Source organism: Polyodon spathula, chromosome 47, assembly GCF_017654505.1.
Source record: "Polyodon spathula isolate WHYD16114869_AA chromosome 47, ASM1765450v1, whole genome shotgun sequence".
NCBI classification, from domain to species: domain Eukaryota; kingdom Metazoa; phylum Chordata; class Actinopteri; order Acipenseriformes; family Polyodontidae; genus Polyodon; species Polyodon spathula.
In genome coordinates, this window is record NC_054580.1 from 1864626 (window position 1) to 1891739 (window position 27114).

Sequence of the window (27114 nt, forward strand, 5' to 3'; positions counted from 1 at the left end):
CTCTCTAACCCTCAAGAGATCCAGTGGCAACGCGATGCTTCCTCTGGAATCCCCAGTGAAGCTTGCTGACTTCAAGCAGTAAGGAACCTGCGCTCCCCTGACTGGCCCTGCACGCTACGCGGCCGTAACTTTACCAGAGGAGACCCTTGGGGACCCCTGCGCTCCCGACTGGCCCTGCACGCTATGCAGCCGTGACTTTACCAGAGGAGACTCTCGGGGACCCCTGCGCTCCCGACTGGCCCTGCACGCTATGCAGCCGTGACTTTACCAGAGGAGACTCTCGGGGACCCCTGCGCACCCGACTAGCCCTACACGCCAGCAGCCGTGACTTTACCAGAGGAGACCCTCGGGGACCCCTGACTGTCCCTGCACGCTATGCAGCCATGACTTTACCAGAGGAGACTCTCGGGGACCCCTGCGCTCCCCTGACTGGCCCTGCACGCTATGCGGCCGTGACTTTACCAGAGAAGACCCTCTGGGACCCCTGCGCTCCCCTGACTGGCCCTGCACGCTATGCGCCTTTACCAGGGGAGACTCTCATTTATAAGAGACAGGCACCTTTTCTTTTCTGCAACAAACCTGCTTTGTTTCCCAAAAGCCTCTGCAATTCTTACTGCATATTTTATGTAATTACATATACGCAAAGATATTCATATATACTAAGATGTCCATACAGTCTGATTGACTGTCCAGTCCGCGTTGTGCTGGTCAGAAACAGGAATAACTCAGAGAATCTGATTATTTTTAGAGAAAAGTCACTGAGGAGTCCAGGGACTACTGGTTGTCATGGAGATACCGAATGAGGAAGAGAAATTAGGAGTGCTGGAAACTTTGATCGGGAGCTGCACTTTGTAAACAAATAACAGCCCCAAAATCAATAAAGCAACAAGGGAGGGAGAAGGAGCAAGGGAGGGAGGGAGGGAAAGAGGGAGAGAAAGGGAGAGGGCAAGGAGTGACATGTACAGCTGTCTCATTATTATCTCAGACTCCCAGTCCCGGCCTAACAACAGTGCTGCTTGAACGAAGCCTGCCTCCGCTGCAGTCTCCCTGGCAGCACGCCAAGATTCCAGCCCCTCAATTTAGGGATTGGCTACAAAACTTTCTCTCTCTTTTTCCCCTCCTCCTCCCTCTCCCTCTCTCTCCAGCTCTCTTTCTAAAACACTCAGATACGCACACAGTGCCAGCATTGGGGGAGAGAGAGAGAGAGAGAGAGAGAGAGAGAGAGAGAGAGAGAGAGAGAGATAGAGAGAGAGAGAGGACTGTTTTCTACTAAGTTTGCTAAACTTTCCTCTGTGTGTTTTTCTGTTTTTATTACGTTCATTTCTTTTTTTTTTTTCTCAACTAAAAACAGCTATGCCACCAAAAGCTGGAGGAGTTTTATATTTCTGTTTTTCTTAAAGCAAAACCCTCCTGTTTACCCAGGTTTTTCTGGATCCCAAAAGACAGGGAAGGGAAGGGGAGGGAAACTTGGCGAACTGATATCATTTCAGATTGGGATAAAAAAAAAAAAAGGAGTGAAGTTTGCAACCCTGTCCCGTCTCTGGATCTCAGCTAGGATGCCATCATGCTTTCCTTGATTGCCCATCTCCTGTATCTCTGGCTCTCAGTCCAGGGGCTGGTGCTGGCGGCCGAGCGCTCGGCAGCCCGGGAGCGATTCAAAGTGGTCATCGCCCCGCTCATCTGCAAGAGGACCTGTCTGAAAGGGCAGTGCCAGGACACCTGTGAACAGGGCACTAACACGACCCTCATCGGAGAGAACGGCCATTCAGGAGACACGCTCACTGGGCCTGGGTTCCGAGTTGGTGAGTCTTAAACAGTTTGCACTCTGGGGTAAAACTATATTGTGAAGCAAAACAAACGTCTCCACTGGTGCCTTTTTCAGTGACTAGCCCAGTGTAACGAATCCGTTCTTTAAACTATGTACAGGACAGCTAATTCAGACTGTTAGGGACAATCTAATGTGATGGGAAATACCCTAAGGCAGCCCGGCATGGGGGTATGCTAGCCATGACGGAGTAAATTAGTGGTCCCCAAATTTTGCCAGTGGGCAAAACTGTCCACCCAAGAGTTTTGTGCATACCAAGGCAAAGGGGAGCATTCTACTTCTTTAAGCTTAGCTGTTGGGATAGGGCTGTACTTTTCCAATCTGTCAAGTTTCATTTGGTTTTGCTGTCTAGTTCTTAGTAGCCAATTGTTCTTAAAACTTTATTGGGTCTGAAAGGATCCCAGTGATTCAGCATCATAGGTAACCCCTCACCGCTCTCTGTGCGAAGTCTCCTTCAGCAACATGACTAGGTAACCCATTCCATCCCCTCACCACTCTCTGTGTGAAGAAGAGTCTCCTTCAGCAACATGACTAGGTAACCCATTCCATCCCCTCACCACTCTTTGTGTGAAGAAGAGTCTCCTTCAGCAACATGACTAGGTAACCCATTCCATCCCCTCACCACTCTCTGTGTGAAGAAGAGTCTCCTTCAACAACATGACTAGGTAACCCATTCCATCCCCCTCACCACTCTCTGTGTGAAGAAGAGTCTCCTTCAGCAACATGACTAGGTAACCCATTCCATCCCCTCACCACTCTCTGTGTGAAGAAGAGTCTCCTTCAGCAACATGACTAGGTAACCCATTCCATCCCCTCACCACTCTCTGTGTGAAGAAGAGTCTCCTTCAGCAACATGACTAGGTAACCCATTCCATCCCCTCACCACTCTCTGTGTGAAGAAGAGTCTCCTTCAGCAACATGACTAGGTAACCCATTCCATCCCCTCACCACTCTGTGAAGAATGGTCTCCTTCCACGTGAGTCTGCCTCCACTTTCTAACCACCTCCTCTGGTCCTGGTTTCTGTCCCGCACTTAAAGTATTGCTGAGGGTTAACTGTATAACTGTGTCATCGGGGAGTACACAACACCTCAATTAACAAACCACACACATCTGCTTCTTGTAAACACTGCAAGGGGTTCTGTAGCCCTTTCATCAAAAACGTTGTTTTCATCTGCACCGTGCAAGCAGTGTGTAAAAAGACTCCACCTCGTACTGCAACTGCAGCCTGGCACACACGACCCATAAATCACACTGCAGGACGGAGTCGTTTCAGCTCAAGTGGACCAAATTCCAAGAGGTGTTTCTTCCGTTCGTGGTTAATGATGCTGAGACATAACCCACATGTGATGGAGGAAAGGGCTCCAGGGTACAGCCCGGTGATAAATCCGATAATACACACCGGAACTCAGCACCACCACTTGTTTTGATGCCAGTACTGGGTATTTGCGTTTCATTCAATAGGCATGCATTCCATCCAGTCTCGTCACAGCAACTAAACCCTTTAAAATAGTCTCCAAATTAACCAGCCAAGATGGTGATATCCAAGTCTATCAGCCAGTTATATATATAAATAGGTATCACAACGTGTTTTGCCTTGTACCGAATTAGCAGCTTCTAAAATGCGGGTGTGTTTTGTCGTGATTTAAGAGAAAATTAATAAACGAAAACCAAAATGGTGATTTTTTTTTTTTTGTTCTCTGTACAACGCCCCCTTTTTCCACATGTATTTCATAAAGAGTTTATTTTAGTTACATCTGACAGTTTTCATCTGCGTGCGAGCTATAATAATAATAATAACAATAATAATAATAATAATAATAATAATAATAATAATAAATAATAATAATAATAATAATAATACGTACACCTCATTATTACTTTATGAAAACGTATCGTGTTGCCATTTTGTTTATTGTGCAGAAACTGCTATTTTAAAATATTCTGCTTTGGTAATGTTTCTGCCTGAAATACACACACGAAAAAAAAATGTATAAATAAAACTATTGTTTGACACTCTGTGCTTTGTAATTAATTCACCGGGGTAAAGACAAGCGTTCACATCTATTCTGGAATATTACAGTTTTAAATTCTGTATAATTTTATGATATGACAGCATTGCAAACACACTCGTGTTAGACTGAGCTCGGAGTTGGGCAGGATGTGATGGGAACAGCAAGGTGAAAGTTCATTTAAATTTAATATGTTAGTAATATGCTTTAGCTTAGTTTGAGGGGTTGCTGTATTTTTAAAATGAGAAACGCTCTGGTTTTATTCTAGAAATAAATGACAAAAAATAGACGTGCATGTGCCAATATTTTCTTTATTTTTCATAAGATATACTTAGCATTTATATGAAACATTAGCTGTGTGGTCACCAGTAAGTGTTAGTGGTTGCGCTCTGAGGTCACCAAATTTTTTTTGTTTGAGAGCCACTGGTCTATCGCTATATTAAAAACATATTTTATTTGTTGAAACAAATCTTAAAATAGCATTATAAAAACTGGAACATGCAGTTTTTTTTATAAACACTGTAATGCATTTACTTGCTCTGACTAGCAAACGTGTTTTTGACAATGTTCTCCTGAAAGTACTTCTCAGAAAGTGTGTGGGCGAGGGTAATGACAGCATGATGACGAATCAGCTGAAGAAGGGGTACAGTGTCTGTATCCCATCCTCTTACTCAACTTGGAGAAGACTTTTCATAAACCTTTTTCAGATTTTATTAAGAACAAGGTAAAAAAAAAAAAAAGAAGATTAAAAATAAAGCTTACGCGTTTCGACGTGTCGTCTTCATCAGAGCACGTTGGAAACGCGTAAGCTTCACTTAGTTTTTCATTTTGACCTTGTTCTTAATAAAACATGAGTAATTGAGCGACACTGGGATTTGAGTTTTTTTTCATTAAGGGAGATTTGTTGTCTTGATTCTTCAGTGGTGGAAACATCATGAAGTATTATTTCTTTCAGTTATTTGTGTGTGTGTGTGTGTGTGTGTGTGTGTGTGTGTGTGTGTGTGTGTGTGTGTGTGTGTGTGTGTGTGTGTGTGTGTGTGTGTGTGTGTGTGTGTGTGTGTGTGTGTGTGTGTGTGTGTGTGTGTGTGTGTGTGTGTGTGTGTGTGTGTGTGTGTGTGTGTGTGTGTGTGTGTGTGTGTGTGTGTGTGTGTGTGTGTGTGTGTGTGTGGTGTCAATGTGTGTGTGTGTGTGTGTGTGTGTGTGTGTGTGTGTGTGTGTGTGTGTGTGTGTGTGTGTGTGTGTGGGGGTGTGTGTGTGTGTGTGTGTGTGTGTGTGTGTGTGTGTGTGTGTGTGTGTGTGTGTGTGTGTGTGTGTGTGTGTGTGTGTGTGTGTGTGTGTGTGTGTGTGTGTGTGTGTGTGTGTGGTGTCAATGTGTGTGTGTGTGTGTGTGTGTGTGTGTGTGTGTGTGTGTGTGTGTGTGTGTGTGTGTGTGTGTGTGTGTGTGTGTGTGTGTGTGTGTGTGTGTGTGTGTGTGTGTGTGTGTGTGTGTGTGTGTGTGTGTGTGTGTCAGTGCATGCATGGGTGGGTGCGTGCGTGCATGAGTGTGTGAACATTATTATATGGTGAAAGTCTACCAGAAGCCATAATGGTAGTACAGTATTTCATGTTGGATTTCGAAATGTCACATTTTTTAATTCTATAGTGTGATGCAGAATGTACAATTAGTATTAGGGCTGTGTAGATACTCTGAGCGATTCCCTTCAACATGCTTTAAATTCTTAGGAATTAATTATAATGTGGAAAAAAACTACATTAGAAGATAAGGAAAGTTTGGGAGCGAGAAAAGACCGTTCGTCCCACCAAGGCTCGCCCCTTGTAGCGCACCACCCTCCCCTGCTAGGGGAACTCATTTAAAAGCACGGCATCTAGTCAATCAAAGACTGGAGCAAACTCTTTGAAAAGATGGCCCAGCATCCTGTCAAATAGAAATGTTTCATATAGCATGTGTTTCTTTCGAATTGAGCCTTCGAGACCTATTCACCTGATGGAGGGTAAGTGCCCGGTGAGCTGCGCTTGTAAAGTCTTGTTTTGTTGCTGTTGATTCCACTTTGGAACCGAAGCAGCAATGGATTCCTAAAACAATGGCCTCTCCTGAATGGCTGGGCTTCTCCTCACAGTTCTGGGCTCTGACGGTTTCTATGCCAACACGTCTCAATGTGTGAAATGCGTTGTTTGGGGTCATTCAAGGGCAGGCTGGGCTGGTTTGTGTTGTGATTATATTCCTCTCTCTCTCTGTTGCAACGCTGTCGAGTTCTCAAGCTTACCTACTAATTATACTGTCAAAAATAGAACCGAAAACAAATTTATTGGGCACCTCTGGAATTGGATTCCTAGCCATGTAATCCTGTGCTTGTGATAAACAAAACATCACAAAGGCTCCCTTTCACAGCACCACCGATTCGACTGGAGTTACACATAACAGATTTTTTTAATTATAATTTGTGAAGCTAAAAAAGAATTGAGAGACGTGTCTCGCACTTCTATTCACTGTACAGGTCTCACGTGTGCAGTTTTGAAATAAACACATGTTATAGCGAACATTACATTTAGCGCACGAGGTCTGGTATTGCACGCTGGCTTTCCCCTTCATGTTGTGATTTTGAAGGGCGTTTGAGCGGTTAGCGCTGACCAGTGAAGAAAGACGGTGAGTCAGACACTCCTAGTAAATCAGGAGAAACTGGCGTTCCCTTTAAGAAAACGGCAGCCCAAGCGATCGCCCTTCCCACGATTTTGATGAACAAAAAGCTGTTCTTCATGGCCATAGCGCCATTTGTTAATGCAGCATTTAGAACTGTCGACATTCATTGCATGTTCATTGTGACTGCCGTGTTTGATTATCTTCATAAACATTGTTTCTATGCTTCCAGCCACTGCGGTCAAAGAGCTCATTTAAGATTTGTACGGAACTGTGATTTGGAACATGACTGTTCCAAATCACATGACAATGACAATCATGACACATGACAATCACTTCACGACAATCCTGCCGTGTAAATCAAAGACTCTTATGAAACGTTTCTTTTTAAATGGAGCTACACCTCGTACTTTTCTGGAAGGTCATGTGAAATGGGGCTTTTATTTGGTCTTCTGAATAAACGCATACACACTTCAAACCCCACACACAAAGAGAAGATGCGTTTAAAAATATGAACTGATCTGGAATAAACTACAAAACACAGGTGTGAAATATGGGCTTCGTAGTATTTAAGAAAACAGTTTTGATTTTGTAGCACCCTTTCAAATTTTGGATCAGCACGAAAGTTTATTAAGTTCAGATGTTTAGTTAAAAAGTACTGAGCTGTCCTGAAAATCACTACTGGTACATTGTAAACACTTAACCTGAAATAAATGTATGCTAATTCATATGCTTGCTGTGTATACAGTAGATTTTTATTTTTTTATTTTTTTTGGGGGGGGGGGGGGGGGGGGTGAAGTTAATTTCAAAACCATGGTAACGGCTGCTGAGCCAGACCACAATTTACATGCTAACCCACATGAGGCGACGCTTGGCCGATTACAATTAAACTTCATGACTTGAAAAGAAAAGCCTTCAGTTCTATGGCAAACAAAAGCATGCATAATGCATCATCTGAGAAAATCCAATACCACATAATATAGAGATCTCAGCGCTGAACAGATCTGAGAGCAGCTAATTCAATACAGTCTAGTGTAGAGAACTCAGTGCTGTACTGGGGATCTGAGAGCAGCTAATTCAATACAGTCTAGTATAGAGAACTCGGTGCTGTACTGGGGATCTGAGAGCAGCTAATTCAATACAGTCTAGTGTAGAGAACTCAGTGCTGTACTGGGGATCTGAGAGCAGCTAATTCAATACAGTCTAGTATAGAGAACTCAGTGCTGTACTGGGGATCTGAGAGCAGCTAATTCAATACAGTCTAGTATAGAGAACTCAGTGCTGTACTGGGGATCTGAGAGCAGCTAATTCAATACAGTCTAGTATAGAGAACTCAGTGCTGTACTGGGGATCTGAGAGCAGCTAATTCAATACAGTCTAGTATAGAGAACTCAGTGCTGTACTGGGGATCTGAGAGCAGCTAATTCAATACAGTCTAGTGTAGAGAACTCAGTGCTGTACTGGGGATCTGAGAGCAGCTAATTCAATACAGTCTAGTATAGAGAACTCAGTGCTGTACTGGGGATCTGAGAGCAGCTAATTCAATACAGTCTAGTGTAGAGAACTCAGTGCTGTACTGGGGATCTGAGAGCAGCTAATTCAATACAGTCTAGTATAGAGAACTCAGTGCTGTACTGGGGATCTGAGAGCAGCTAATTCAATACAGTCTAGTATAGAGAACTCAGTGCTGTACTGGGGATCTGAGAGCAGCTAATTCAATACAGTCTAGTGTAGAGAACTCAGTGCTGTACTGGGGATCTGAGAGCAGCTAATTCAATACAGTCTAGTATAGAGAACTCAGTGCTGTACTGGGGATCTGAGAGCAGCTAATTCAATACAGTCTAGTATAGAGAACTCAGTGCTGTACTGGGGATCTGAGAGCAGCTAATTCAATACAGTCTAGTGTAGAGAACTCAGTGCTGTACTGGGGATCTGAGAGCAGCTAATTCAATACAGTCTAGTGTAGAGAACTCAGTGCTGTACTGGGGATCTGAGAGCAGCTAATTCAATACAGTCTAGTATAGAGAACTCAGTGCTGTACTGGGGATCTGAGAGCAGCTAATTCAATACAGTCTAGTGTAGAGAACTCAGCGCTGTACTGGGGATCTGAGAGCAGCTAATTCAATACAGTCTAGTGTAGAGAACTCAGCGCTGTACTGGGGATCTGAGAGCAGCTAATTCAATACAGTCTAGTGTAGAGAACTCAGTGCTGTACTGGGGATCTGAGAGCAGCTAATTCAATACAGTCTAGTATAGAGAACTCAGTGCTGTACTGGGGATCTGAGAGCCAGCTAATTCAATACAGTCTAGTATAGAGAACTCAGTGCTGTACTGGGGATCTGAGAGCAGCTAATTCAATACAGTCTAGTATAGAGAACTCAGTGCTGTACTGGGGATCTGAGAGCAGCTAATTCAATACAGTCTAGTATAGAGAACTCAGTGCTGTACTGGGGATCTGAGAGCAGCTAATTCAATACAGTCTAGTATAGAAAACTCAGCACTGAACAGATCTGAGAGCCGGCACGTTTAACTGTGTGCATTCAGCATTGATGTAAAGCACAGAGAGGTCTGGTAAAGCATAGGGAAGCATTGTAAAGCACAGAGAGGTCTTGTAAAGCATAGGGAAGCACTGTAAATCACAGAGAGGTATGGGAAAGCACAGAGAAGCATTGTAAAGCACAGAGAGGAATGGTAAAGCATGGTCTGGATACGCAGCTACATTTAGAAGAGAAAGTCTCTTTCTCCTGGCAAACGCTCCAGAGGAAACATTCAAAAATGTAATTCCCTCCTTCATCTACCTACGATGTTAACTTTTTTTAAGCATGTGCATAGTTAATAAATGTTGGCGCGCAATGAAAAATTTAGGGGTACAAAAAAAAAAAAAAATACAATTTTGCTCAGATTTATTGTTGAATGTCTACACATCTTTTTCCTTCCTCTCTTACATAACACTTGAACAGGTCACTACTTTTGCATCAACACAATTATAATGGACAACTTTTTTTTTCCCCCCAACTTTAATGATTTTGAACTGCCTGGTAGCATCTTCCTCAGAACGGGCCGCTTGCCTGTTTGGTCTGGCTGTCGTTTCTGGATGCATGCCTCTCCTCACATTGCGTGCCGTTTTGAAAGTGGTTGAAATCTGTTCACTTTTGAACTTCTGGCTCCCTGTTAAAAATGCAGTCTTGCCTGCCATCAGTCCACCTGCGCCCTGACAAAATATGCAAAAGATGTTTGTTTTTGTTTTTGAACTTGTGTGTTCTTTTGCTGTTTACAACACATGCAAATAATTTGTTATTTATCTCATCTTGGTTTGACTAGTTTTCAAACTGTGTGGAAACGAGTAGCCATTGCAGTGATAACAGTGAAACTGATGGGGTATGGGATTTGTAGTTTTTAATGTGTGATTAACAGTGGCCAGTGCACACCAGTAAACTACATTCCCAGCATACATTACGATTGAGCTATGAGAGTTAGATCAGACCGAGAGTTAGTCAATCTTTGAGAATTTCTATTTGAACATGTGCGCCTAAACTAAAATGTACATTCGCGCAAGCATTACTTTTATTATCATATGCAGAAACTGACAGGATATTTTCATCTGTGCTACTGGACGACACAGAAGGCTCTCCCCGTCAACCTGCTTATATATGTTAGTGCTTGTTCTGATTTGTCCCGAGATCCCTCACAATGACATCTCAGTTTGCAAGCCATGCTTTTAGACAGTGTTGCACTTCCTTCACTATCTGCAGGGTGACATTTCCCCCTTCGATGGCTTTCCTCCCAGCTGCTTCCCTGATTGGCTGATAGACTCCCACTCTGTAACATGACCCCGCAGAGGTGAGATGATCTATGAAGTGTACTAGACATCCTGAGGCTCTTGTAACGGAGACCCTAACTCATAGTACCACATATTCAAGCGAAAACGATTACAGGTGTTTCTTTCAAAACCGCACAGCTAAGGGAAGTTCACAGCACGATTCGTGAGGTTATTTCGTTAGCTGTTATTAAGTGAGATGTTTCAAAGCCCTGCTTTAGAGCAGAAGGAAGGGAGGTGTGTGTGTGTGTGTGTGTGTGTGTGTGTGTGTGTGTGTGTGTGTGTGTGTGTGTGTGTGTGTACAGCCTCAGAACCAGTGGTGCTGAATCAACATGCACGCGTTCAGGCCATGCACTTGTTTTTCTGCTACTTGTCATTGCCTGTGGCCTCTGACCTCTGCTAAAGGTCAAATTTAAAACTTGCTATAAAACTGCCTATAAATTCCTATTGACCGCAGATTGTTATATAACATGCAGAGTTCTGAAACTCACTATACATGTTAAGGGATAGTCCAAGATCGGGCCACGCGCATCAGAAGCTGATCGGTTTGCTTCCTATGGCAGCCATGTTGTGCAACATCAATAACACACGAACATTATTCTCAGAAACCGCTTATCCGGTTGAAGCAGAAATGACCATGCATGATCTAAGCACGATTATCTTTTACTCTTGTTCAAGGGAAGTTGCTACAGTGAAAAACATGGCTACTGTGGGCCAATGAGATTTCTTTTTGCACATGGTCCAGTATATGTCAGTGGTACAATGCAGTAGAGCTATGAAACTGTGTATAATAGTAGAGGACTGTGAGAAGTCAGTAATGTAATGAAGCTGATGGGTCACATGGTTTGGCAATAACCTCTTGGAAGCTGTAAAGCTGCTCTAGTTGTTATTGTAGTCCTTTTCTACTTCGGTCTAATTGCTGCAGACAGAGAGGGAGGGGTGGTATGCGCAGCCTGTTAATTTCTTGACAGGCTGTCAATTAAAGCAACACCAAACCAGGTGCTATTTTAAACCCTGTCTGGGATGCCGGCAGAATGATTTCTGTATTTGTTTTCACACGGGTTATACTATACTGCAGTTTACTATACCTGTCTGGGCTTTACAGTGCTCTATCCCGTTTCAACTGTTATGATAGTCATAAATCACAGCGCTAAAGTTCTGATGCACTCAGTACTTTGCGCTGAAGAATTTCCAAAGCGTGTTTCATCGCATTCTGAGCTTCAGATACCTTGAACTGCTTGTAACAAATGCCAAATGCTTCAGAGAATTTCAGAAGCGTAGAGAATGCGTAGAACTGGTTAACCTGCAAAATGCACAGTTAGCGATTCGGTTGTTTATTTCAGCTCTGTTTGAAGTTATCAGGCTTTAGTCAAGGGGGAAAACAACTTTAATACTTTGAAAACTTTAAATAACGTATGTTGTACGTTTGTATTGTTGTTCTTGTACAGTGCTTTGGGTCGGAGAAAAGTGCTCTATAAATAGAATGTATTATTATCATTACTATTGATAAAAACACCACAAACAAGCTTTACCTTTTAACACAGAGTATTCTTACAGTTTTACAGGAGCTATCCTCCTGCTTAATAACAGGTTATAGGATATAATTTTCATTTCAAATGACGTCTGAGACAGGCACATATAAGAGCTGGCATTACAATCATTGCTGCCTGCAATTATTTATAATGGAGCTTTAGGGCAGGGCTGGGCGTGTCCGGTCTTGGAGGGCCGCTATCCCTCCTGGTTTTTGTTCCAACTGCACTCTAAATGAATGAACTGGACCAATTAAGTAATTTAGGGTACAGTTGGAACAAAAACCAGGAGTGACACCAGCCCCTCCAGGACCGGACTTGCCCACCACTGCTTTAGAGTGAGATGGTTTTAGGAATAACCACCACTAGGGGGCGTGCTTTGTCGCTCCAATCAATTTAAGCTTAAGTTACCATAGCAACTCTACTTCCACCAAACACCTCCTACAAACTGGTTTAGCATTATCGACATGTCAGTGCCACGTCAAGCCTGTGATCAGGGCAAACTCCCGACAGCAGAGACAGGTCCTAATGAAGTGGCCAGGCATGTCGATGGCGAGCAGCTAGAACTGCAGAACAACATCTGAACACAGACCCCTTCATCACAGATATAGAAAACACAGCACAAGAGCACAGAACGATTGCAAACACCATCACAACTTAACAGGGTGGGTAAGAAAAAAACTACAACAATGAAATCTGAAGCAACGCTCAAATTAATTTCCCTTGTAAAAATTTCCCATAGTAAATGCATGGCAAAGTGTAATCAAACACAGTGAAAGCATGATAATGCATAGGGAAGCATTGTATAGCACAGAGAAGCATTGTAAAGCACAGAGGTCTGGTAAAGCATAGGGAAGCATTGTGAAGCACAGAGAGGGATGGTAAAGCATGGCATTGTAACAGTAAAGCATAGAAGGAAGCACAGAGATTGGTAAAGCACAGAGAGGTCTGGTAAAGCATAGGGAAGCATTGTAAAGCACAGAGAGGTCTGGTAAAGCATAGGGAAGCATTGTAAAGCACAGAGAGGTCTGGTAAAGCATAGGGAAGCATTGTAAAGCACAGAGAGGTATGGTAAAGCATAGCATAGGGAAGCATTGTAAAGCACAGAGAGGTCTGGTAAAGCATAGGGAAGCATTGTAAAGAACAGAGAGGTCTGGTAAAGCATAGGGAAGCATTGTAAAGCACAGAGAGGTCTGGTAAAGCACAGGGAAGCATTGTAAACTAATCCTTGTAAAAGTTTCCCCCAGTAAAAGCACAACAAAGTGTAATAAAGCACAGTGAAAGCAGGGTAAAGCATGGGGAAGCATTGTACAGCAGAGAGAGGGATACTACAGCATATTAAAAGTCATGGCAAACCAGGGTAAATGCATATAACCATGGGAACCGTGTGGGGAAATAACCATGCCAGTTTACTGTGTGTGTCATTTCCTTTCCCAGATGCTTTCTAATATACTGAGGCTGGCAGTAACAGACTTTAATAACTTGAGCAGAAGTCTGAAAGCATGACTGTGCCACGAACACCAGCCTGGCACCGTTACCCACCTGGCTCTGGGGCTGCGCTGGAGAATGTGAAAGGTTATCAGTAAATTTGATACATTCCAGTCCAAGAAGGGAATGTTCACATCTATTACAAAACCCACAGTGAAGTCCTGAGCGCAGACACAGCATTACCAAAGGGCTGGACAACATGGTGTGGATGTGGATAGTCAAGAGACAGCCGACCTCATTAACAGCTAGTGGGCCAATCGCACGTGACGTGATTGTGAAGTCACGGAGGAGCGAGCGGCTTCCGATGAACAGGAGCACAGTTGCGGTTGCAATCCATGAACCTATAAATGACATTTTAGAACATAAATTTTAAAATATAATGCACATAAGTGTGTTACATGCAATAGAGCGCCATGCATTATGAAACACATGATTTCTTAATTGCAGTTGATTTTGACTATTTTTACCTCTGTAGTCATCAAAGCTGCCACCTGCAGGGCTTGTCCTCCAGGGGGCGGTAGCTCACACCCGCTGTGGCGCTCCTGGGTGTAAAGAGGCTTGGGGATTGGAGGATGTCGCTCACCTTTAGTTCTCCTGAGCTCCTGTGAGGGAGCAGAATTGGTCAAAAACAGGGTAAAATATCCAGGCACTAAATGATAAAAGAGACCCTTTAACATTTGTTGTAGAATGTGTGATATCACACAACAAGCGCTGAGAGATGTGCCCTCGAGTAACTGCTTCATATTCGGTGGTCCTGAATGAATACTGTTCATTGCAAATCTTTTCATTCAGGAGCTCAGACGAGTCTATGGCCCTTTCTTTTGATGTTTCTGCACACTTAGTCTCTTCGATCATTTGAAAGTCACCTCCAGTAAGCTTTAACATTCCCTGGGCGTTTTACCCTTACTTTGCAAATACATTTTCATCTTCCAGCACCGTTGGATTTTTCAAAAAAAAAATTGAAATGGCAAACCTCAGGTGAAAACGTAGCCCACGTTAATTCTAACTGCAGCCACAGCCATCCACAAAAAAACGTGGTTTACAGCATGTTCCTTTCTGCGTGACTAACATGGGGGAAACCGCAGGCCAGGCTGGTCTCTCCTGGCGATATACAGTAAAGCCAGGAAATATTCTGCATGGCTGATATTTAATGTGATTGTGAACACACTGTGTCCATACTCACAGTGGAGGTGCACTACATTTAAAGGGGCACTTTCTCATGACAGAATATGGTTCTTTAATTGATGTCTGTGTCATAGATTTGCTGTGGAGCGGTTCTGGTTTTGTATTTAGGGTCACAGCACATTCACAACATCTGTTCTCATACAGCACGGTGTAGTGGATCACATGACCGCATGTTTGCATGGAGTTAGCGGGGAGAAGGGAGGATAGGGGGGGGAGTTCTGAGTCTATTAATCAGAAAGGAGAGAAGTCTGGGTTGTTAGCAGTAGCAGCTCAAGAATGACGTGCATGTAACATTCAGGAAGAGATCTGCAAGCTGTATTCCACATCTGCTGAAGAACTAACATTTAGAGCTGGAGACAGGGACTGGATCACTGTGATTCAGACAGCCCCCCCCCCCCCCGGGTTTCAATATCCAGTCTGATATATTATACTGTGGCTCCAAACAGGATTCAGACAGTTCCCCTAAGCTGCAATGCCTGTGGTGTCCTAGATTATAGTTGCATTGATTGTCTATAAAACAAAGCTCCTTCTCACCTAATGCATTTTTGCCCATTATTTAATTTCACTATATGTTCACCTGTATTAACACAGTGTGTCCCTGACAGCCAGTTCAATGGTTCTGGCACATTCTTTCTGCTTGCAGATTTTGCCAGGGCATTGAAGAACAATAACACTGAAATCATAGTGAGCTTAAAACCGTGAGTTGCATTCAATTAGGACAGAAACTCTCTTTTCGCTTGCCATGCGCACAAACACAAACAAGAAATGCACCAGCTGCAGTTCTTAATGGTCCACCAGTGAAATACCAGAGTCCTTCTCTAAGATGTTCTCCACTCATGTGCAACAATGTAACTCCTATGGTACTACTTGCATTAGACTTTCACAATGGACACCACCAAAACTACAACTGGATCTCCTTCACAGGTACATAAGGGCAAGTCAGAGTGTGCTGGATGCAATCAGACTATCACAAGAAGTACCACTGTTATTTCTAAAGCAGTATTTAAACTAGCATGTATACAGCGAGGGATGTGCTGGAAGGCGTTTTTGAAGGAGCAGCGGTACAACTCAACAACATCACAGTCATTTTGGAACAAAGGAGGCCGGAGAGGGTTTCTGATTGGCTGGTGATATCAGAGCTCACACTTCCTTTGAAGCGAAGGTGTTGGCACTGTCTCCTGTGTCGGCTAGATTCTGAATAAATTACCTTGATTAATTGTTGGAAAACCAAACGAGGGTGTCTCCAAATTGGCAATCTTAAACTCATCTCTCACTTCCTTTCAAGCGAAGCACTGTCTCCTGTGTCAGCTAATGTGACCTGCAGTCTCCATTCTCCCTTCTTCGTAATCAGACACTTTCTTGCACACACAGCACCCAGTGTGGGCAGTCTCTCGCTCTGTCTCACACACACACACAGTGCCCAGTGTGGGCAGTCTCTCGCTCTGTCTCACACACACACACACAGCGCCCAGTGTGGGCAGTCTCTCGCTCTGTCTCACACACACACAGCGCCCAGTGTGGGCAGTCTCTCGCTCTGTCTCACACACACAGCACCCAGTGTGGGCAGTCTCTCTCTCTGTCTCACACACACACAGCGCCCAGTGTGGGCAGTCTCTCACTCTGTCTCACACACACAGCGCCCAGTGTGGGCAGTCTCTCTCTCTGTCTCACACACACAGCGCCCAGTGTGGGCAGTCTCTCGCTCTGTCTCACACACACAGCGCCCAGTGTGGGCAGTCTCTCGCTCTGTCTCACACACACACACAGTGCCCAGTGTGGGCAGTCTCTCTCTCTCTCACACACACAGTACCCAGTGTGGGCAGTCTCTCGCTCTGTCTCACACACACACAGTGCCCAGTGTGGGCAGTCTCTCGCTCTGTCTCACACACACACAGCGTGTGGGCAGTCTCTCTCTCTGTCTCACACACACACAGCGCCCAGTGTGGGCAGTCTCTCTCTCTGTCTCACACACACACAGCGCCCAGTGTGGGCAGTCTCTCTCTCTCTCTCACACACACAGCGCCCAGTGTGGGCAGTCTCTCGCTCTGTCTCACACACACACACAGCACCCAGTGTGGGCAGTCTCTCACTCTGTCTCACACACACAGTACCCAGTGTGGGCAGTCTCTCACTCTGTCTCACACACACAGTGCCCAGTGTGGGCAGTCTCTCTCTCTGTCTCACACACACACAGTGCCCAGTGTGGGCAGTCTCTCACTCTGTCTCACACACACACACAGCCCAGTGTGGGCAGTCTCTCACTCTGTCTCACACACACAGCGCCCAGTGTGGGCAGTCTCTCTCTCTGTCTCACACACACACAGTGCCCAGTGTGGGCAGTCTCTCTCTCTGTCTCACACACACACAGTGCCCAGTGTGGGCAGTCTCTCACTCTGTCTCACAACACAGTGCCCAGTGTGGGCAGTCTCTCACTCTGTCTCACACACACAGCGCCCAGTGTGGGCAGTCTCTCTCTCTGTCTCACACACACAGCACCCAGTGTGGGCAGTCTCTCGCTCTGTCTCACACACACAGCGCCCAGTGTGGGCAGTCTCTCACTCTGTACCCTCCTGCCTCAAGAAAACTTTGGACAATGATTAATCGGACATAAATTATTAAAATGAATCAATCAAAGAAAGCAAATGCTTCACGCCTTCTACACCTTTCGTGCTGTTTAATATCTTATCTGTTGACTTCATTACATTTTTTCATACAGTGTATAAATATCACAAACTTGATCTTAACCTTAGTGAGAATATTCGATCCAGTTTGGAACAGACTGATTTTATGGTTTTTCTGTTTTTTCTCTGGGGAGAGATTTATTTTTAAAAAAACGCACTCAAGAAGATTGATTGCCTGAAAAAACGAAGCGCTCCAATTTTCCTACAAGGACTCAGACTCGGACTGCGTTCCTTCAACAGGGAGTGCATCGTGGAAAAGCGTGCAAGAGACATTCCCCAGTTATACTGTTATCAAATGCTGTGAAACAAGAGTTGCGCTCTAGGATGTGAGGGGCGTGTGGCTTGGGGATCGGAGGACGCACGCTGGTTGTGGGGACTTGCTGTGGAGAGCGGAATTGGTCAAATCAAACATAAAATTGTGAAGCAAGAAATGATGCTTTTCTCGTCATTTTCAAACTGCACATTGTTCGATACCAACCAGTGATAATAAGACAAGGTCTCCAGCCTGCGTGAATTAATAGAAAAGAAAGCATGCTTATTTTAACACTGTTACAACCTTAATGTTAGACAATGCTGGTTTATTGTGAGAGACAGTGTACAGGAGTCTGATACCAGGAGGTTCAAATCTCAGCTCAGCCACTGACTCACTGTGTGTGAGACCCTGAGCGAGTCGCTGAACCTCCTTGTGCTCCGTCCTGTAGATGAGACGCAAAACAAACGAGGTCCTATTGGAAGAGACTGCAGCAGCAGCAGTTGATCATGGCTAGACTCTCTAAGTCGCTTTGGATAAAAGCATCCGCTGAATGACTAAATAATAATAATATTGAATGGAAAGGAAACCCTGGCTGCAAATCTGATGGGTTAAAAAAAAAAAAAAAACAGCTAACAACTCCTACACAAACTCCGGCAAACTGGCGCATCCCCAGCGTTTCTCCGCGGTATTGCTCAGCAGCAGGGTCGGGAAGGGAATATCAGGGGCGGGAAGGGAATATCAGGGGCGGGAAGGGAATACCAGGGGCGGGAAGGGAATACCAGGGGCGGGAAGGGAATACCAGGGGCGGGAAGGGAATATCCACAGGAAACAGGCTCAGCTGTGTCAAATTCACTCCCATGTCAACCTCACGGTTTATTTTCTCAGCAAACAATGGCTTTTGTAAAGACGTCACCGCGACGGATAGCATGCAGAGCTCCAGGGGGAAAACAGGCTTAAACAGTTTTAAAAAAGAGCGTTAACGCTTTACAGTCTATTTTCTTACCTCTTACTAACAAAGGTCCCATTATCAAGTGCTTTCAAATGGATTCTCTTAATGCTTATTCGCATTAACAACACGGCCCAGTTAGTTTTCCCCTTTTTAAAGGCGCGCTAAATCCATTTTCCGTTCTCTTATTATCTTATTACCACTAGCCACCCTTTTATATAGTACGAACTAAGGTTTTCCAATCAATGTGCACCAGCAATGGGCAATTTTCTTTAAGATGTTTCAAGTATTCATTAAATGTAATAACAACGTGGAAATTGCTCAACACCAAACAGGCAAAGACAATCCCACATATATTTTACATCTATTTCCCACTCACATTTTATCAGCAATTATCTGTCAAACGTTTAATTTTTTTAATCCGTTTGACAGAAAATGGTTCTGATTTCATTTCGCACGTTTCCACATGTAAAAAGTGTGCGGAACTAACTAGATGCATCTTGCGATGGTCTTTAGTTTCTACTTAACCCTGCTGAGCTAAAAAAAAATATATATATATAATGGAAATGAAGGAAAACAATGAATGAGTCGTGAGTGGGAGAATCAGTGCTATACACCCTGTTTATTCCTTATTCTACCTCGGTTTGAGATTAGTCACAAGCCTCAGACACGCAGAACAGTCAGCAAAATCTAGCCACGCTGTTCCCAGCAGTATATCTCGCACTGTGAGCAGTCTAACCACGTTGGTTTACACACCCCCAGGCTACTTCAGCATCAAAACACCACGGCAGATTTACTGGAAATAGCATGTGAACACTGAAGACAGGTCAATAATGCCAACCACCACTGCCCTGTTCTATCAATTACATCTCTCTACAGCTCACAGTAAACAGACACGCTTGCGGTTTGAGCCGTGCGTAAAATACCAGCACCCCGTACTCACAGATTTCTACTTATTGTTTTTCTAAAAGCTATAGGTTGGTATTTACTGATTTCTTTTTCACCCAAAAGTTATTAAACCAAGAAAAACAGTGGCTTTGCATGCGATATCATTATTTAAATGTTCCTGTCAGGTCTAATGCTGGGTGTTTAATGATCACGGATAGACGTTACTTGCACCAGCGTCACACGGTTTGCTCTCGCAGGTGAACTGCTCTACCAACGGGGACCCGAGGCTGATAGTAGGGCAGGGCTGCAGGGTATGTGGAGTACTCGTCAAGTCTTACTCAGCCCGGTTTGAAAGGATGTGTAAATTGTAACACTTAGTGTGTGCCCCTGTTTGTCCGAGCCACATGTTCACCATGGAGCCAGTCTCAAAGTGTAACCCTTTACAGAGCGATACTAAAGAAAGTCAAACCCAGTTTTATAGCGCCGTTCAGTCAAACTGGACAGCTGCTCAAACATGTCTAAACAGAAATTGTGAACAGTATGACAAATAAGAACACAATACAATACCGGACACCCCACTTTCAGCCGGGAGCGTGGAATCACTCAACCATACGCGCAATGCACAGACAGGCGCCCCTGTAAGAGAACATAAGAACATAAGAAAGTTTACAAACGAGAGGAGGCCATTCGGCCCATCTTGCTCGTTTGGTTGTTAGTAGCTTATTGATCCCAAAATCTCATCAAGCAGCTTCTTGAAGGATCCCAGGGTGTCAGCTTCAACAACATTACTGGGGAGTTGATTCCACACCCTCACAATTCTCTGTGTAAAAAAGTGTCTCCTATTTTCTGTTCTGAATGCCCCTTTTTCTAAACTCCATTTGTGACCCCTGGTCCTTGTTTCTTTTTTCAGGCTGAAAAAGTCCCTTGCGTCCACACTGTCAATACCTTTTAGAATTTTGAATGCTTGAATTAGGTCGCCACGTAGTCTTCTTTGTTCAAGACTGAACAGATTCAATTCTTTTAGCCTGTCTGCATATGACATGCCTTTTAAGCCCGGAATAATTCTGGTCGCTCTTCTTTGCACTCTTTCTAGAGCAGCAATATCTTTTTTATAGCGAGGTGACCAGAACTGCACACAATATTCAAGATGAGGTCTTACAAGTGCATTGTACAGTTTTAACATTACTTCCCTTGATTTAAATTCAACACTTTTCACAATGTATCCGAGCATCTTGTTAGCCTTTTTTATAGCTTCCCCACATTGTCTAGATGAAGACATTTCTGAGTCAACAAAAACTCCTAGGTCTTTTTCATAGATTCCTTCTCCAATTTCAATATCTCCCATATGATATTTATAATGTACATTTTTATTTCCTGCGTGCAGTACCTTACACTTTTCTCTATTAAATGTCATTTGCCATGTGTCTGCCCAGTTCTGAATCTTGTCTAGATCATTTTGAATGACCTTTGCTGCTGCAACAGTGTTTGCCACTCCTCCTACTTTTGTGTCGTCTGCAAATTTAACAAGTTTGCTTACTATACCAGAATCTAAATCATTAATGTAGATTAGGAATAGCAGAGGACCTAATACTGATCCCTGTGGTACACCGCTGGTTACCACACTCCATTCTGAGGTTTTTCCTCTAATCAGTACTTTCTGTTTTCTACATGTTAACCACTCCCTAATCCATGTACATGTGTTTCCTTGAATCCCAACTGCGTTCAGTTTGAGAATTAATCTTTTGTGCGGGACTTTGTCAAAAGCTTTCTGGAAATCTAAATAAACCATATCATATGCTTTGCAAATCCATTGCGTGCTGGTCCTGGAGAACAAACATTGCTGTGCCAACAAATGTATCCAGACAGAGGTGAGGCACATTTCAAAGCAAGCACTGGGAATTATAAAGACACATTTTAGTTTTAAACAAAGCAGAGACAGGGGAGAGGCAGGGGAGACAGGCAGGTCTATGGTTTCCTGTCCTGCTGCTCCATCGCACTGCGCTCTCTAAACTAATACTGTCTGCAATCCTGTGGTTCTGATGGGCTGTGTGAGCAGACACAGGGCTCTCAAACAACACTGCGTGGAACTGTCGCTCTGAAATTTGACAAGCGAGAGCGAAGGAAATTAAAGAACGTTGTAGAACCGCAGTTAGAAAGCGCAGGGATTCACAGACCAGTGTTTCTATTCCACGAACGAGGACTGACAGCTTTGCGTGTAATAACTTGGCCTCTTTTGTAGATCTCTTTATAAGGCTATTGCCTTTATTCAAACTTTGTAAACGTGAAATGGATCGATAAACATCTAAGCAATCTCAATGGTCTTTTTATGGAGAATGCAGAATCGGTTTCACTGTTTCAGGATTTCGGAGCAGAGCAGGAACTGGAATTTGTATTTTGGAGATGTAATATAATTGCTGTGATTGTTCAACAGCTTTCGTTTGAAGCCAATTGACTCACAAACAGCGAATTGAACTGAAGCGCTCTGCTGCCACTGCGAGAAGCGTGTTTTAAAAGAACACTGCTAATTTGAATTTTGATTAACGACGTGTTAGATGATTGATGATTTCCTTTACATCAGAGTAGATGTTAAAACTTCATGCTGATTTGAACTCGGCTCGCCAAGATAAGTACCAGCTAAGATGTAGCTTTCCAGTAAACTAATGTGATCCGTCTGCATCTCCATCCATTCGCGTTGCTTTCCATCTGATGATGCAGATATCCTTCTGTCTGGTGTTGATGGCTGAAGTGTGATGCTGGCTCCAGGGATCCTCCCCAGTGCATCAGCACATACAGGGGGTCAAGAAGAGCTACTTCCTTGCAGTGACCCCTGGGCAAAGTCTCTGACGCCAAAAAGTTCTTCAAATCGAACTTACCATGCAATGCAATGTTGGGCTTGCTTAGTACTTGGATGGGAGACCACCTGGGAATACTGAGTGCTGTAGGTATCACATGTTAAGGTCATACGATAATATATATATATATATATATATATATATATATATATATATATATATATATATATATATATATATATATATATATATATATATATATATTACACAAAAGGGAACAGGAATTGAAATTGGGAAATTAATTGAAAAGGAGAGGAGAAAGTTGCAGAGAAACTGGTTTAATTTACTTGTGTGTTTTTGTAATGTTGTGTTTTAAGTATCATTCTTATTCATTCCTGTTTTCATCAGTTTCTGATTTTTATTGTTATTATTTAGTGATATTGTTATTATTATAATTATGCTCTGTTATTTTTACTGCTTCCTGATACTGCTTTCAGTTTTAACCGACATGCAAAGCGCTTTGAGATACTGGGTTATGAAAGGCGCTATATAAATTAAGTTAATTTTACCTTAGTCTTAACTTTATCTCCGTGACCGACGATTGACATGTGGTCAAAGTTTTTGAGAGGTGACTCTCAACTCCCCCTCTCTCTCTCTCTCTCTCTCTCTCTCTCTCTCTCTCTCTCTCTCTCTCTCTCTCTCTCTCTCTCTCTCCCCCTAGTGGTGTGCCCTCTCACCTGCATGAACGGAGGTCAGTGCAGCTCCCGCAGTCACTGCCTGTGCCCCCCGGAGTTCAGCGGCCGGTTCTGCCAGTACAGCCGGCAGCCCCACGGAGGGGGAGGAGCGAAGGGGGAGCAGGCAGCCAGTAAGCACCCTGTCTACACCCTGCACCTGCTCCCAGACCCCCAGAGCCCTGGGGAGCCCCCCGGGGCAGGCAGGCCACTCGCTCAGACCCACTCCAGCTTCACTGTGCCCCTGGGGCCCGGCGCAGGGGCCAGCCAGCACTCCTCAGAAGGTGAGCGGTATCCGGATTCCTCAACACGCTGTCATACGTTCCTCCGAACACCAGGGGGCGGTGGCGCAGACAATGAACTGCACTGTGGAACTGTCATTTGCTGTAGTTAAATTCTCTTTCTTTCTTTCTTTCTTTCTTTCTTTCTTTCTTTCTTTCTTTCTTTCTTTCTTTCTTTCTTTCTTTCCCTCTCTCTCTCTCTTGGTCTTCTTTTCTCTAACTTCCTCATCATCACTCTCATCTCTCGTCCCTGTTGCTTTTCTCTCTCCTCTCCTCTCTTCCTTCTCTCCTCCACCCATCTCCCCTTTCTGCTATTACTCCTCATATCCCTCCCTTCTATTCTTTTCCATCCTTCTCTCCCCTCTCCCTCTCTCCCATCTCCCTTTGCTCTCCCTCTCCCCTTTCCTCACCCTCCCTTTCTCTCCCCCACTCCCCTCACCCTCTCTCCTCACTCTTATCTCCCTCTCCCTCTCCTCTCTCTCTCTCCTCTTCCGTCCCAACCCTCTCCCCTCCCTCCCTTTCTCTCCCTCTCTCCCGTCTCCCTCTCTCCTCACTCCCCCTCTCCCCTCTCCCTCTCCCCCCTCTCTCCTCTCCCTCTCCCCTCTCCTCTCCGCTCTCCAGTACAGGTCCAGCACCCTGTGGTCAATGTGCGGGTTCACCACTCCCCCGAGACCTCAGTTCAGATCTATCGCATCGATGAAGCCGAAGGGGGGCAGAGCAAGAACCCGCAGCCTAGCAACAAGCCCCTCCCCCGCGGGCAGGCCCGCCCCGCTCCACAGACTCAGAAGCCTCGTGGTCGTTGTTTCCAGGAGACCGTGCCGAAGCAGGCAGTGAGTAGAGACCTCAGGGTCTGAGTTCCTGATGTTTAACCCTCAGAACAACACAAAGCTGGCCTGCCTTTCTGACTGAATGAGCGTTTTAGAGAGCCTTTTAAAATGCAGTACAGCTACGGCCAAAAGTTTAGCATCACCTAGAATTTTAGAATTGACACGTAATTAAAATATATATATATATGAACATAATTAAGGGTTAAACACAGATACAGCATGCCAGCGCTCATAAAACAAAAGTAATTTTCAAACTTACATTTAGACTGGTCTTTTCAAATCCACTAGACCCTTATAAAAATGTCCCACAGTAAACAACAAAGTATAATAAAGCACAGTGAAAGCACGGTAAAGCACACATAAGCATTGTAAAGCAGAGAGGTATGGTAAAGCATAGGGAAGCATTGTAAAGCACAGAGAGGTGTGGTAAAGCATAGGGAAGCATTGTAAAGCACAGAGAGGTATGGTAAAGTATAGGGAAGCATTGTAAAGCACAGAGAGGTATGGTAAAGCATAGGGAAGCATTGTAAAGCACAGAGAGGTATGGTAAAGCATAGGGAAGCATTGTAAAGCACAGAGAGGTATGGTAAAGCATAGGGAAGCATTGTAAAGCACAGAGAGGTCTGGTAAAGCATAGGGAAGCATTGTAAAGCACAGAGAGGTCTGGTAAAGCATAGGGAAGCATTGTAAAGCACAGAGAGGTATGGTAAAGCATAGGGAAGCATTGTAAAGCACAGAGAGGTCTGGTAAAGCATAGGGAAGCATTGTAAAGCACAGAGAGGTGTGGTAAAGCATAGGGAAGCATTGTAAAGCACAGAGAGGTCTGGTAAAGCATAGGGAAGCATTGTAAAGCACAGAGAGGTCTGGTAAAGCATAGGGAAGCATTGTAAAGCACAGAGAGGTCTGGTAAAGCATAGGGAAGCATTGTAAAGCACAGAGAGGTATTGTAAAGCATATTTAACAATTGCCAATTTACAGTGGTAAACTTTTATGAGAGCCCCAATACCAAAGACTAGATTTCCTCCGCTAAAAACCCTGCTGTTATACTGCCCTCTGGTGGGTGTCTCTGTCCTTGCAGTGCAGCAGTAACCCTCTCCCCGGGCTGACCAATCAGGAGGACTGCTGTGGCAGTGTGGGGAACTCCTGGGGACAGAACAAGTGCCACAAGTGCCCCAAACTGCAGTGTAAGTACCAGCCGCTACTGGAGGCGACGACAGGCCAGTTCAGATGCTGCGTCTGTTTGACTATACCAGTGAAGAGCAACCAGGGATAGAGGAATACGCTGTGCAGAGAGGCTGAAAGAACTGAGTCTGTTTAGTCTGGAACACCATTAGGAGGTGCCCGATTGATTTAGAGGTGTTATGTCAGTTATTAAATGAACCCTAAAAAGCTTACTAATCACCGTGCTAATTTCACAACAAGAAAAGCTGTCCTTCCCTCGCCTTTGCAATTGAATAGCCGTTAGCTTCCGCACTTCCAGGTGATTTCAAGGTCGTTCGGAGGGTCGTTTTTCTTCTCACCTGGTGTCCTGAAATGAGCAAAAGCAATGGATTCATGCCATATTCTTTACCTTTACGGGCAACGGACAACATCGCACGAGGCTTCTGAAGAACGTTCACCCGTTGCTGGTCTTCAGACAGCGAGGCGCTCTGTCAGAGTTACAGAGCAGAGAAAAACCTAGACACCGCGGAGGCACTTCTGGAGTCTTTAACCTCCGAAAGAAGTAACGGTCCGGGGGGCTTGATTTCCGACGGTCAAGCCGCAAAGCGCGGAGGCTCCTTTGTCTCTCGGGTGGTAGCAGCTTACAAACCACAGTAAGCAAGCCCAGATGCTGTCGCCACACAGCTGCTCGGCAGTGCCAAAGCACCGACGGGCAAGACGTCAGGCGGCAAGTTCACAAAGAGCTGTACCCTCCTCCCGCTTGTCTGCGCCATTCTCCATGGACGAGGTACACAAGGGCATCGCCGACGCAAGATCGGGCAAAGGATCGAGTTCCTCAGGAAGCTGAGCCTGAACGTGTGCGGCTGGCTGACGGAGCTTTTCACAAACATCCATCTTCAGCCCGAGCGTCAACCTTTTGTCCACCTGCAATACCGTGTAGCAGAACGGTCTCCTGCTGAAGCTGAAAAATCTCACCCCGTGCTGCCCCACAATCCGCCTGATCACCGCAATACTGAGGAACTTTCAGCGTGCACCTTGGTGCCCGAAAGAGCCACACAAGGAGGTTGAATAACGGGCTCCCACAAGGCTCCGTCCTGGCCTTATTCAACATCTACACCGACATCCCGTCAACAATGTCATGCAAATTTATACGGATGACATTGTGCTGACAACCCACTCGAGGAAGCGCAGAGTACCCTGGAGGCGGGCCTGAAGGTACTCGAAGTGCGTGGAGCTTGAAGCCCACTGCGGAGCCCTCCTTCCATTTAAGGAACATCAAAGCCTTCAGGCCACTCAAGATCAAATTCTGTGGGGTCCCCCTTGACCACAAACCCGGATACCTCGGAGTCACCCTTGACCGGACCTCAAAGCCACCAGCAAGAAGACAAAATCCACGGTCAACATCATCCAAGAGCTGGCAGGGACATGAGGATTTGATTTGGTCCATTCTACGGTACTGTGTGCCTGTTTGGTGCCACAGCTCTCACACTGGGCTCGCTGATTCCCAAATCGATGTTGCTCTGCGTGTAAGAAGTGGCTAAAATCCACACCGCTCACGAACATCCCGCCATCGAACATCCGACTGGCAACACTTAGGGAGTATAAGAAGATCTCGGAAAATCCAGATCTCCCTTTGCACACCGACATCAAATCACCACCACCCTCCCGTCTGAAGCCGTTCTGGACGTGCCTCTTCTGTTGGCCGGAAAGGACCCCGCCACCCATTGTGCACGATGTGGTAAAACAGCGTTGCCCCAAACGAGGAAAACCTTGTGGAAGATCCACCGAAGGAACAGCCAAGTTTCTCCCTGCCCAGATGACAGGGGAGCGCTCTCAACCGCGTCCATCTCTTCCACAAATGGAAGATCAAGGACTTGAGGTGAGGTGCAAACCATCAGACACATTATTGATGATTGCCCAACACATGCGGAACAAGTGGACTCCACGCAGAATGGCTTACAAAACTAAAATCGCAACTGTAGCTCGTTGCTTTTCCAACACCACGCGAAAGAAGAAGAGGAAATACCTTAAGAGCTACAGCTATGCACACTGGGAGATGTAGTTT

General features: G+C 44.8%; 1 protein-coding gene across 1 annotated transcript in view; it reads left to right on the forward strand.

Moving 5' to 3' along the window:
* Positions 1–1200: 1200 nt before the first annotated feature.
* Positions 1201–27114, forward strand: part of LOC121306381 (latent-transforming growth factor beta-binding protein 3-like) — a 38879-nt gene continuing 12965 nt past the window's right edge. The window contains exons 1-4 of the mRNA XM_041238140.1: positions 1201–1802; positions 22771–23064; positions 23683–23891; positions 24967–25072. Coding sequence (XP_041094074.1) covers positions 1565–1802; positions 22771–23064; positions 23683–23891; positions 24967–25072 — 847 coding nt within the window. The 5' untranslated portion in view covers positions 1201–1564. The remainder of the gene's footprint in view (positions 1803–22770; positions 23065–23682; positions 23892–24966; positions 25073–27114) is intronic.